General features: G+C 46.3%; 1 protein-coding gene across 2 annotated transcripts in view; it reads left to right on the forward strand.

Moving 5' to 3' along the window:
• Positions 1–11,880, forward strand: part of LOC134862234 (collagen alpha-6(VI) chain-like) — a 37,514-nt gene that overhangs the window by 15,799 nt on the left and 9,835 nt on the right. For both annotated transcript variants that reach the window (XR_010165478.1, XM_063880005.1), the window contains exons 11-30: positions 44–122; positions 969–1,114; positions 2,256–2,348; positions 2,539–2,592; positions 3,743–3,814; positions 4,110–4,136; positions 4,250–4,294; positions 4,529–4,582; positions 4,784–4,846; positions 5,415–5,480; positions 5,617–5,670; positions 5,819–5,854; positions 6,000–6,062; positions 7,937–7,999; positions 8,339–8,401; positions 8,734–8,796; positions 8,880–8,930; positions 9,919–9,954; positions 10,066–10,128; positions 10,388–10,450. Coding sequence is in view for 1 of the 2 variants with exons in the window: in XM_063880005.1 (XP_063736075.1) it covers positions 44–122; positions 969–1,114; positions 2,256–2,348; positions 2,539–2,592; positions 3,743–3,814; positions 4,110–4,136; positions 4,250–4,294; positions 4,529–4,582; positions 4,784–4,846; positions 5,415–5,480; positions 5,617–5,670; positions 5,819–5,854; positions 6,000–6,062; positions 7,937–7,999; positions 8,339–8,401; positions 8,734–8,796; positions 8,880–8,930; positions 9,919–9,954; positions 10,066–10,128; positions 10,388–10,450 (1,254 nt within the window). In the remaining variant the exon portion in view is untranslated. The remainder of the gene's footprint in view (positions 1–43; positions 123–968; positions 1,115–2,255; positions 2,349–2,538; positions 2,593–3,742; positions 3,815–4,109; positions 4,137–4,249; positions 4,295–4,528; positions 4,583–4,783; positions 4,847–5,414; positions 5,481–5,616; positions 5,671–5,818; positions 5,855–5,999; positions 6,063–7,936; positions 8,000–8,338; positions 8,402–8,733; positions 8,797–8,879; positions 8,931–9,918; positions 9,955–10,065; positions 10,129–10,387; positions 10,451–11,880) is intronic.

The raw sequence follows: 11,880 nt of genomic DNA on the forward strand, positions 1-11,880 counted from the left end.
GCTCACATTAAGTGGTATATTAAGATCTAACCTCGTCACTCAGGTGCTGGTGATCTTCTCAGACGGGGTCGATGAAGACGTGATGAAACTGAAGCATGAAGCAGAGCTGCTTTATCAGTCTGGTAAGTGTTCCATTCTCCTCTTTATAATGTGGTTATTTGCGCCATCCTAGAGCTCTGCCAACACTTGATTTCCCCCTTTGCTCTCCAGTCTTTGATTCCAGTCTTTCTTCACTTCTATCCTTCTTTGTTAATTACCCACCTGCATAAAACACCAGGAGGATACTGGGTGGTAAGTGAAGCCGGCCTCTTCTTTGCTTTGATATCTTGTGTTTTAAAGTTGTTTTTATCTGAAAATAAGTATAGAAAACCTTGTGTGGCGAACAAATTAAACTTCAGGCATTTGTTTTTGAGTCCCGGTCTGTGGTCTGCCTTTCCGAGAACCAGCACCTTATCGTGGAGAGGTTTGTGTGCCCCGATGAACCTGGGGGCTGTGTTGTCTGGAACCTTGTGTTCCTGGTAGGGTCTCCCATGGCAAATTGGTCTCAGGTAAGGGGCCAGACTAAGGTTGGTTCAAAAGATCTCATGACAAACAAACTGGAAAACGAGGATACCCGGCCCGGAGGAAGCCTGGGGTCCCCTTCTGGAGCCTGGGGAAGCAGGGAACCATCCAAGCTGTGTACAGTAAGGATGTTCCAGGCACGTCCAGCTGGGAAGAGACCGAGGGGTAGACCTAGGACCAGGTGGAGGGACTATATCTCTTCGCTGGCCTGGGAGCGCCTTGGAATCCCCCAGTCAGAGCCGGTTGATGTGGCCAGGGAAAGAGAAGTCTGGGGCTCTCTGCTGGAGCTGTTACATCCGCGACCCTGACGGAAAAGCGGGAGAAGATGGATGGATGGGTGGTCTGTGGTCTGTGGTCTGTCCTAACCTACTAAAATCAAAAACTGTGGTTTTGTTTTTTGCCTGCAGGGGTCAGCGCTTTACTGACTGTGGCCCTGGAGGGGGCCCGGGACCCCACCCAGCTGCAGATGGTGGAGTTCGGACGAGGGTTCGGTTACAAACTTCCTCTGAGCATCAGCATGCCAAGCGTGGGCAGCACCATCCTCAAACAGATCGTGAGTCCCTCATTGCGCTGCTCACAGGAGCGACTTCCGACCACTTGCAAAGTCAAGATGTTTCTACTGGTTCTGGAAGAGTGTGCCATCCTTTCACCTCTGATCTCCCTCCAACAGTTCTGCGGGCTTTTCTCAAAAGTTGCATCTGAATTCAGACAAAAATCATTGAGCACAATCAGAATCAGAAAAACTGAATTCATCCCAAACTGGGAATTTCTTTTTGTTGCAGCAGCGAATTACAATTTGAAGCAAAACAAATCATTAGAAATAGAAATAAGAAATATACAGATGAAATGGAATATTGATTAAATATAATATAAGTGTAAAGAGTGCACGTTAAGTCCAGTTCACAGAGAGGCTATGGAGCAGAGAGTCCTGCAGCCAGAGGGGGGTTATAGTACAGAGTTACTGCAGAGGGCAGGAAGGTTCTGCTGAACCAGTCTGTTGGAGAAGGAGCTCCCTGTCCTTCCAGCTGTGGGGGTGGGGGGTGGGGGGGGGGGGGGTTATCCATGATGGACAGCAGTCTGTTCAGAGTCCTCCTCTCCACCACAGCCTCTAAAGGGTCCAGTTTGATGTCGATGACAGAGCCAGCTTTCCTGATCAGTTTATTGATTCTGCTGGTGTCAGCGGCTCTGATGCTGAGAATTACAGAGAAGATGACCTAGGATGTACTCCTGGGGTTCTCCAAGGTAACTCAAAATATTGCAGTAGTGGAAGTTACTCAGTACATTTACTCATATACTTTACCTCAGTATTTCCATGTAATGCTCCTTTATACTGCATATTCTTTGGAGAAGTAAATATCGTACCTTTACTTCGACCGCCTTGATTCCAACACACACTTGAAGGTTTCTTTTGATGCATTATGTTTTCGGGCTGTCTTTCCCGTCTTCATACATTTTGAGACCGCCTGCAGGATTCGTCCACATGGATTCAAGGATGAACTCATTAGAGTTTAGTGGTCAAAGGCAATAACACATTTGAACTCAGGCACCTATTGTGACAATAGCATTAAATGATGAGGCAATAACCCTTTGGACGGACATGGATGTAAACTTCTCCTCAACCGTCAGACAGATGTGAGGCGCTCCTTTTAGTTTGACGAGGGTCTTCCATTGTCTCCCCCTCTGTGTCTCTGCAGGACGCGGTGTCGGACAGGGAGTGCTGTAACGTCATGTGCAAATGTTCGGGACACGAAGGCATCCGAGGCTCTCTGGGCCCACCGGGGTCAAAGGTGACTGAAACACACACACCCTCAAACTTGAACATGATGCTTGACCTTTGTTTTCTACATCAATCGAAATATATTGAAGTAAAACAGTGATGATGGTGAAGATACGTTAGTCATAATACACCCACAGATACGTGTTTATCCAGATGAGTCATGATATCTAATCTCTCTGCCTCGATGTTGTTGCACACAGGGCAGGCAGGGGCCGAAGGGTCACTTGGGCTTCCCGGGGGAGGAGGGCCAATCTGTAAGTGCTTTTTTTATCCCTGGTTCACCTCCTCCTCACACTCTGACTCATCTTGTGAAGAAACTAGGAATACAGAAACATGACGCCAGCTGGAATCAGCTTTTAGACATGTTGAGTCTGGAAGAAGATCTGCTTCGTGCCGTGTTCTGAGTGGAGTCATAGAAATGTACTTTAGAATGGTTATATTTAGGATACGTAGAAGTACTCAGATCCTGTACTCGAGTAAAGTAGAAGTACTCAGGTCTTGTACTCGAGTAAAAGTAGAAGTACTCAGATCTTGTACTCGAGTAAAAGTAGAAGTACTCAGGTCTTGTACTCGAGTAAAGTAGAAGTACTCAGATCCTGTACTCGAGTAAAGTAGAAGTACTCAGATCCTGTACTCGAGTAAAGTAGAAGTACTCAGATCTTGTACTCGAGTAAAAGTAGAAGTACTCAGGTCTTGTACTCGAGTAAAGTAGAAGTACTCAGATCTTGTACTCGAGTAAAGTAGAAGTACTCAGATCTTGTACTCGAGTAAAGTAGAAGTACTCAGATCCTGTACTCGAGTAAAGTAGAAGTACTCAGATCCTGTACTCGAGTAAAGTAGAAGTACTCAGATCCTGTACTCGAGTAAAGTAGAAGTACTCAGGTCTTGTACTCGAGTAAAAGTAGAAGTACTCAGATCTTGTACTCGAGTAAAGTAGAAGTACTCAGGTCTGTACTCGAGTAAAGTAGAAGTACTCAGATCTGTACTCGAGTAAAGTAGAAGTACTCAGATCTTGTACTCGAGTAAAGTAGAAGTACTCAGATCCTGTACTCGAGTAAAGTAGAAGTACTCAGATCCTGTACTCGAGTAAAGTAGAAGTACTCAGATCCTGTACTCGAGTAAAGTAGAAGTACTCAGGTCTTGTACTCGAGTAAAAGTAGAAGTACTCAGGTCTTGTACTCGAGTAAAAGTAGAAGTACTCAGGTCTTGTACTTGAGTAAAGTAGAAGTACTCAGATCTTGTACTCGAGTAAAAGTAGAAGTACTCAGGTCTTGTACTCGAGTAAAAGTAGGAGTACTCAGATCTTGTACTTGAGTAAAAGTAGGAGTATTTTAAATGTGTTTGAGGTTTGTGATATGGCACGATTCCGTTCTGCTGAGTAACGGATCAGATGGGATGTTTCAGGGCGGGACCGGGCCTCCTGGACCCAGCGGACCTCAGGGCTTCCAGGGCTGCAGTGGAGCCCTGGGACATAAGGTATGGAAGTTCTTTATTTCCCCTTCAGTCTTTTATTGTGTATTTACTATGACACTTTCATACACCCCTATAACACCTGTATCACACACACATTACACCCCATAGTATACACTGTAATTACACCGTTACTACACACATCACTTTCCCAGGATACAGAAACCATGTGTGTGTGTGTGTGTGTGTGTGTGTGTGTGTGTGTGTGTGTGTGTGTGTGTGTGTGTGTGTGTGTGTGTGTGTGTGTGTGTGTGTGTGTGTGTGTGTGTGTGTGTGTGTGTGTGTGTGTTTGTGTGTGCAGGGCTCCCGAGGCGTCTCCGGGAACAGGGTGAGTGGCTGGAATGTGAAGTTCAGAGGAGATTTACGAACATCTTTGAACCAATTTGAGTTCTGCTGGTTGATTAAGAGGAGAGCGCTGAGTCGTTGGTTCTGATCCAACAGGGCGGCGACGGACTGGACGGATTGGACGGAGTCAACGGAGAACAGGTACAGTGTCAGCAATAAAACAACAAGTCACAGCGTAAAGAAGGTCCTCAGATAACCCAAATAATAACAACAACAACAACAATAATAATATCAATATTATTATTGTTGTTGTTGTTATTATTACTATATTTATTATTGTTGTTATTATATTTATTGTTGTTGTTATTATTATATTTATTGTTGTTGTTGTTGTTGTTGTTATTATACTGTGTGTTTGTGGTTCTGTGTCTGCAGGGCCTGACCGGATCAGATGGAGCTCAAGGAGAAAGAGGAGACCCAGGAGACCCAGTAATATATCTGTGTGATGTCAGGGAGACCCGGTTCAGACCAAACCCAGAATTTATGTCGTGGTTTTAGTTCCTGCAGGTTCAGCACGCGTTGTGCCAATGTTATTGGAACGGATAAGTCCTGAAAAGGCCATGTTTCTCACTTCCTGTGTCACGCTGAGTAATCATTATGAATAACATCATCACCTGCTTTCTCTCTCAGGGGATCCCGGGCATCAGAGCGGAGGCCGGGGTGAAAGGACAGCGAGGACTGAGCGGAGATCCGGTCAGTCAAACGCTTCCTTTCTAACTTTGGAAATAAATGAAGAAATTCCTCATTGTTCCGCAGGGGGACATCGTACTGAATATACACACATTTAACATATGAGAGCGGTTTATGAGATAAAGATAAGAAATGTAATCAATAAACATATTTAAATACAAATGGGAAAATTGAACTACAATTTATACAGCAATAAACATTGAATTATTAAAATATCAAATCTAAGAAAAGAAAATGTAATATTTACAATATATTTCAAAAACACCCACGGGGAAATGACTTGCTTTTAAAGTTATATAAAAAAGTTAAATAAAATATAAGAAATTCAATAACTGGAACAATGTTGGACACTGAACTAAAACTCATACAATAATTAATATGTGTATATAAATTAAAACAGTGTGTTTAATACATATGGATTGGAAAACCCTAAAAGCCCTATGTCTATGAAGGTGTAATTTAATATCTGCCCTGTGCTATGCTCCACGGAAGGAAACTAATGCAGGGTTTATCTCCAGAGTGAGGGGTTTAAAACGGTCATTTAATCATGAGGTTTTCTGGGGTTTTACAGGGGGAGCCTGGTGTTGATAGCACCAACCCCGGAGCCAAAGGAGACCCCGGAAACCCTGGATCACCGGTAAAAACAACACACACTCCGGAGGTCTCTGGAGGAAAACAGCAGTACAAGCTGGAGTTTGGTGGTGAAGCAGCGTGGGATCATGGGAGTTGTAGTCCTTTGCTTATCGTTTTATTAAATGTGGTTTAATCTCCAGGGTTTATCCGGACTGGACGGGGAACCGGGCGGTGCTGGAGTCGTTGGATATAAGGTGAGAGTAAATAGTTTTAGGACATTTGAAAATATAAAAAAAGTTATCAGTCAAATTCATCTTTTGTGTGTCCAGTTTCTTAATTTTAACAAAATGAAAAATATATTTAGAGTGTTTTTAAACTGATGAGCTGCTCTCTGTGCGGCAGGGGGCTGATGGGAGAAGAGGCTCTGTGGGGGAGAAGGTAGGAGAGCGAGACAACGGTGCACAGCTACATGCCCCCACATACTCTGTGTTTGAAGTGTGTGTGTGTGTGTGTGTGTGTGTGTGTGTGTGTGTGTGTGTGTGTGTGTGTGTGTGTGTGTGTGTGTGTGTGTGTTTTGGTGCAGGGTTTATCTGGAGGGCCGGGGGTTCGAGGACCTAAGGGCAGCCCCGGTGCTTCAGGTCAACAGGTGAGTGATCCTCCCTATCTACAGGAAGGAGTCTGGAGGTGTGGTCCACACAAGCTGGAGGGACTTCAAATAGATAACACTCGCGACCCTATTGGCTAGCGCTCCATTAAATTGTAAGTGATAGGCTAAGGGGCGGGACATCTCCAAGCGGTTGACCAATCACAACAGAGCCTGCCAGCTAACCAATCAGAGCAGACTGGGCTCTGGTTTCAGACAGAGGGTGAGCAGAGGAGCTGCAGCACAGGTAGAATGAGAACCATAAAGAGCTGAACATTAGAGCATGGAGACATGTCCCAGGAGAGACACAGAGCATGGACACAGAGCATGGACACATGTCCCAGGAGAGACACAGAGCATGGACACAGGTCCCAGGAGAGACACAGAGCATGGAGACATGTCCCAGGAGAGACACAGAGCATGGAGACATGTCCCAGGAGAGACACAGAGCATGGAGACAGGTCACAGGAGAAACACAGAGCTGGGAGACATGTCACAGGAGAGACACAGAGCATGGAGACAGGTCAGAAGAGAGACACAGAGCATGGAGACAGGTGACAGGAGAGACACAGAGCATGGAGACATGTCCCAGGAGAGACACAGAGTATGGAGACAGGTCAGAGGAGAGACACAGAGCATGGAGACATGTCACAGGAGAGACACAGAGCATGGAGACATGTCACAGGAGAGACACAGAGCATGGAGACATGTCACAGGAGAGACACAGAGCATGGAGACAGGTCACATGAGAGACACAGAGCATGGAGACATGTCACAGGAGAGACACAGAGCATGGAGACAGGTCACATGAGAGACACAGAGCATGGAGACATGTCACAGGAGAGACACAGAGCATGGAGACAGGTCACAGGAGAGACACAGAGCATGGAGACAGATCAGAGGAGAGACACAGAGCATGGAGACAGGTCACAGGAGAGACACAGAGCATGGAGACAGGTCACAGGAGAGACACAGAGCATGGAGACAGGTCACAGGAGAGACACAGAGCATGGAGACAGGTCACAGGAGAGACACAGAGCATGGAGACAGGTCACAGGAGAGACACAGAGCATGGAGACATGTCCCAGGAGAGACACAGAGCATGGAGACATGTCCCAGGAGAGACACAGAGCATGGAGACAGGTCACAGGAGAGACACAGAGCAGATCATTATCCCTGCACAAAAAGCTCCTGAGCACACTGCAGGGAAGAGAACACCCCAGACAGTAAATACTAATAATAATACGTCTTATTTGAAGGCGCCTTTCTCGGCACTCAAGGACGCCGTACATGATACACACACAGAGACAATAAAAGGAATCAACAGTGCAAGTATAAAATAAAAACAACAGACGGCGACGGAGGAAGGGGTATCAAGTGGAATAAGCAGTTTTCAACAGATGTGTTTTGAAATGGGGGAATGAATCCATGTTTCTGAGTTGGGGTGGTAATGAGTTGCTGAATGTCTGCTCCCCATGGTGATCAGAGACATAGTAGGTCTCTTTAAAGTGCTGTGTTGGAGTCAAGCAGCAGGAAGTGGGATGGACTGGATGACCCGCTTGGCTCAAGCACAGATTTCCTCAGAAATTCACTAGAACTTTTGAGTAATGCCAAATGGGAAAACAGAAATTGATGGTGCCAGAGAAAATGACTATTTTGAGTTCTGCTTTCCAGTCCTGCTGTTGTCAGCTCTGGGCTTTGATCAGAGGCTGTGAACAGATCTCCGGCTGCTTTTGGTTCCACCAGAACCAAATGATATATTCATTCACATTATAAAGTGGAACTTCAGAGATTAAAGTCATGACTTCCTCTGCTTCACGTAAGATATAAACATGCAGTCTGATTCTTTTAAGTGAAATAACAGTGTGTGTCTGCAGGGCCTCAGAGGTGGAGAGGGTGGAAAAGGAGCTAACGGGATCTCTGGCTTCCCCGGACCTCAGGTACATCCTCCCTGCTCATGTTCAGAGTGTGTTTTCGCACAGGAAGACGACTACATTCAGTTTGATTTACACTGAATCGGCCATAGGCAGGATCTGTTACTGGACCATAGCGTCTGTAAATGTACATTTGAGAAAAGATTAGACAATCGTTTCCCAGAGGAGAAATGTGGGTGTTTGTAGTCCAGAAATAAATGCAGATAAACAGAACTAAATCAAACAGAAGAGCATGTACATGTACTTCAGCACAGAGAGACACAAACAAGGAATCATTTGCACGTTCCTGAGATAGGATGAAGTGTGTATATGTGAACATATCTGAGTCTGTTGTTCTTCCTGCAGGGGGGGGGGGGACCACCTGGAAACCTGGGGTTAGCCGGAAGCCGCGGCGCTACTGGACAGAAGGTGTGTGACATCACTTCCTGTTGACGCCATAGTGATTTAATCAGCGTCGGGGAGTTGTGTAATTTTATTACACAGGAGATATGAACACGACCCAGCAAAGTTTATCTCAATACAAACGTTTCGCCCTGTACATGTGCTTGGATATTATACATACCATTGTGTATTTATATACATCTGGATCAAACTGGTGGGCCCAAGAAGCCGCTAGAGCGATCAACATTCAGAAATGTAATGTAGGAAAATACATTTGATTTAATTACTTACAATTAAAATGTGAATTATCACCGATTATTTTAAATACTGTTGTTGTTGTGTTGTTGTTGTTGTTGCAGGGCCAACCAGGAGGGACGGGAGTTAAGGGGGACCTAGGGCCACCGGGGCCCCAAGGACTTCCGGTGAGGCGCCAAACTTCAGCCATATTGTGTAAACTGTATTTCTGGTTGCATTTAGTGACTCATATTGCCTGTCTGTGTTTCAGAGTCAGGATGGTAGAGACGGGTATGGACCTCCAGGACCAAAAGGTGCAAAGGTAAGGCTTACTGGGGCAGCATTTCCATTGAGAATTCCATTGAATCGTTCAAAGAGAACTTGACTGATGCTAATTGAGTTGTATACTAAGTGTAGTTGTTTGGTTGAATCCATGCAACACTACGGTGAAAAGTACTCAATAAAGCCTCTTGACATTTGATTTGGTCTTTGTCGGAACAGCTAGCATGCACAAGATCAAGATGCAATTTCTAAGCAAAACAGTACATTTGATGAACGCAACCCGGGGTAACACTGTTTCCTACAGACCCGCTGATCATAGCAGCCTCATACGGGGCACCAGACTCTCTCCGCCAACACCAAACAGGAAGTAGATCTTTCTGAGGGTTGGCAGGATAACTGCTTTTAGATCATCATTGTTAAGTGAAGTATGATTTGTATCTTGTGTGTTGTTATGTTTTGTGTTTGGACCCCAGGAAGACTAGCCTGCCCCACTTTGGTGACAGCTAATGGGGATCCTTTTAAACAATAAAGAATTCAGGATACAAAATGTTGTAAATCATCAAAATCAGTCCACAGATTACATATATGGCTCTTTTCGGGTTAAAACTACCATTTTTGATCCTGAAAATGTCAGAAATGGACTCTGTGGACAAAACCCCAAACCACTCCTGCATTTTTCAAAACGGCCATTTTTTTTCAAACTATTGTTTGCATAACGCTAATTAATGCAACTTAATCTAATTGTGTAAATTGCCCAACATAATCAGGTTAGCATCTGTCACTTTCTATGACCCTACTTTATATTCCTATCATGAAACTTTGGGGTCCTCAAGATCTCTGGGCTCACGGCAGGACTCTCTGAGCTGCAGACAGACTACATGTACAAATGGTGCAATCTTTTTTAACCCATTCAATAAAATGATCAGAGCTTTTCTAGAGTGTCTAGATCTCCGATATGTTGACTGTCACGTGAGTCCACACGTGGCTACTTTGATTGGGTGTCTATGTCTGTATATTTGTCTTTACAGGGGGATCCTGGTTTCCCTGGTAACCCCGGTCTAATGGTGAGTCCAAACACTTTCTAAGAATTGAGATTAAAGGCTCAAAAACATGAAAATGAAAAGCACGCTGGAGTGGGAACCGTTCATGTGTGAGCCTTTTGTTTGTGTGTTCAGGGAGAGGACGGTCTGCAGGGAACCAAAGGATTCCCCGGGGTTACAGGGAACCGAGGGCAAAGGGTGAGTGACATATTATTCTGAGTAAAAGAGAAAATTCTGACAAAAAAGTCAAAAGTCTGAAGAAAACTACTTCTGATTAAAGAGTTGGGGACCCAGGGTTAACCCTAACCCTATTTCTTTGGCCGAATGACCAAATATGATGCTGGATCTGTATGTAAATAATATCTGGCCGATGGATACAGAGCAGAGCCAGGCAGCAGAGGTCCGTGTTTTCGCTCCATCTGCAATTAACTTGTATTTTTCCGTCTGATGGATGCAGGGGAACTCAGGCAGGCTGGGAGAACCAGGACGGCCTGGAGAGCCAGGACATCCAGGACACCGGGTGAGAGGAGAATCATTTATTTTGCACTTGGTTATTTCACGTTTATTGAACTGAATTCGTCCATCTCTTTTTATTCGTAGTTTCAAATGCATCCTTTTCAGACCTGTATGCATTTCATTAAAGTAATACTAAGAAAAAATACCAGTGGTTTTTCTAAAACACTCCAACATAAGGTGATGCTGAGGCGCTGATCTTGTATATAAGATATATCCAATATGACGTCCGTATATAAGACAGCGCCGCGGACGTAAACAACAACGTGACGTCGGAACTCCGTAAAAACAGAGCTGTCTCTGCCGTCTGACCAGACATCTGACCCCATCTCCATATCTCTGGACTCAGTAAACCCTTTCTGACCCACAGAGAGATTGTTTTCTAGCAGCACTTCATATTTTACGTGGGAAATCTGCATTTCGGTTTGAGGGAGCACGCCCCCAGAGAGCGGAGCAGAGACCCTGATACCTGGATACTAATATTAACACTGATACTGATAATCACTCTGGAGGGTGGAGTGTGGAGTGTGGAGGGTGGAGGGTGGAGAGTGGAGAGTGGAGAGTGGAGAGTGGAGGGTGGAGAGTGGAGAGTGGAGAGTGGAGAGTGGAGAGTGGAGGGTGGAGGGTGGAGGGTAGAGTGTGGAGAGTGGAGAGTGGAGTGTGGAGGGTGGAGGGTGGAGGGTGGAGAGTGGAGAGTGGAGAGTGGAGGGTGGAGGGTGGAGTGTGGAGAGTGGAGAGTGGAGGGTGGAGGGTGGAGGGTGGAGAGTGGAGAGTGGAGAGTGGAGGGTGGAGAGTGGAGGGTGGAGGGTGGAGGGTGGAGGGTGGAGTGTGGAGAGTGGAGGGTGGAGGGTGGAGAGTGGAGAGTGGAGAGTGGAGAGTGGAGAGTGGAGGGTGGAGAGTGGAGAGTGGAGGGTGGAGGGTGGAGAGTGGAGGGTGGAGGGTGGAGGGTGGAGGGTGGAGGGTGGAGGGTGGAGGGTGGAAAGTGGAGAGTGGAGAGTGGAGTGTGGGGAGTGGAGGGTGGAGGGTGGAGGTGGAGGGTGGAGGGTGGAGTGTGGGGGAGTGGAGGGTGGAGGGTTGGAGGGTGGAGAGTGGAGAGTGGGGAGTGGAGGGTGGAGGGTGGAGGGTGGAGAGTGGAGAGTGGACAGTGGAGTGTGGAGAGTGGAGGGTGGAGAGTGGAGAGTGGAGAGTGGAGAGTGGAGGGTGGAGGGTGGAGAGTGGAGGTGGAGGGGAGGTGGAGAGTGGAGAGTGGAGAGTGGAGGGTGGAGAGTGGGGGAGGGTGGAGGGTGAGAGTGAGGAGGGATGTGAGGAGGTGGAGAGTGGAGAGTGGAGTGGGGAGGTGGATGGTGGAGAGTGAGGAGTGGAGGGTGGGTATGTGGAGGGTGGAGAGTGGAGAGTGGAGAGGTGGAGAGGTGGAGAGGGGAGAGTGGAGAGTGGAGA

The sequence above is a fragment of the Eleginops maclovinus genome, chromosome 3 (assembly GCF_036324505.1).
Source record: "Eleginops maclovinus isolate JMC-PN-2008 ecotype Puerto Natales chromosome 3, JC_Emac_rtc_rv5, whole genome shotgun sequence".
In the NCBI taxonomy this organism is placed as follows: domain Eukaryota; kingdom Metazoa; phylum Chordata; class Actinopteri; order Perciformes; family Eleginopidae; genus Eleginops; species Eleginops maclovinus.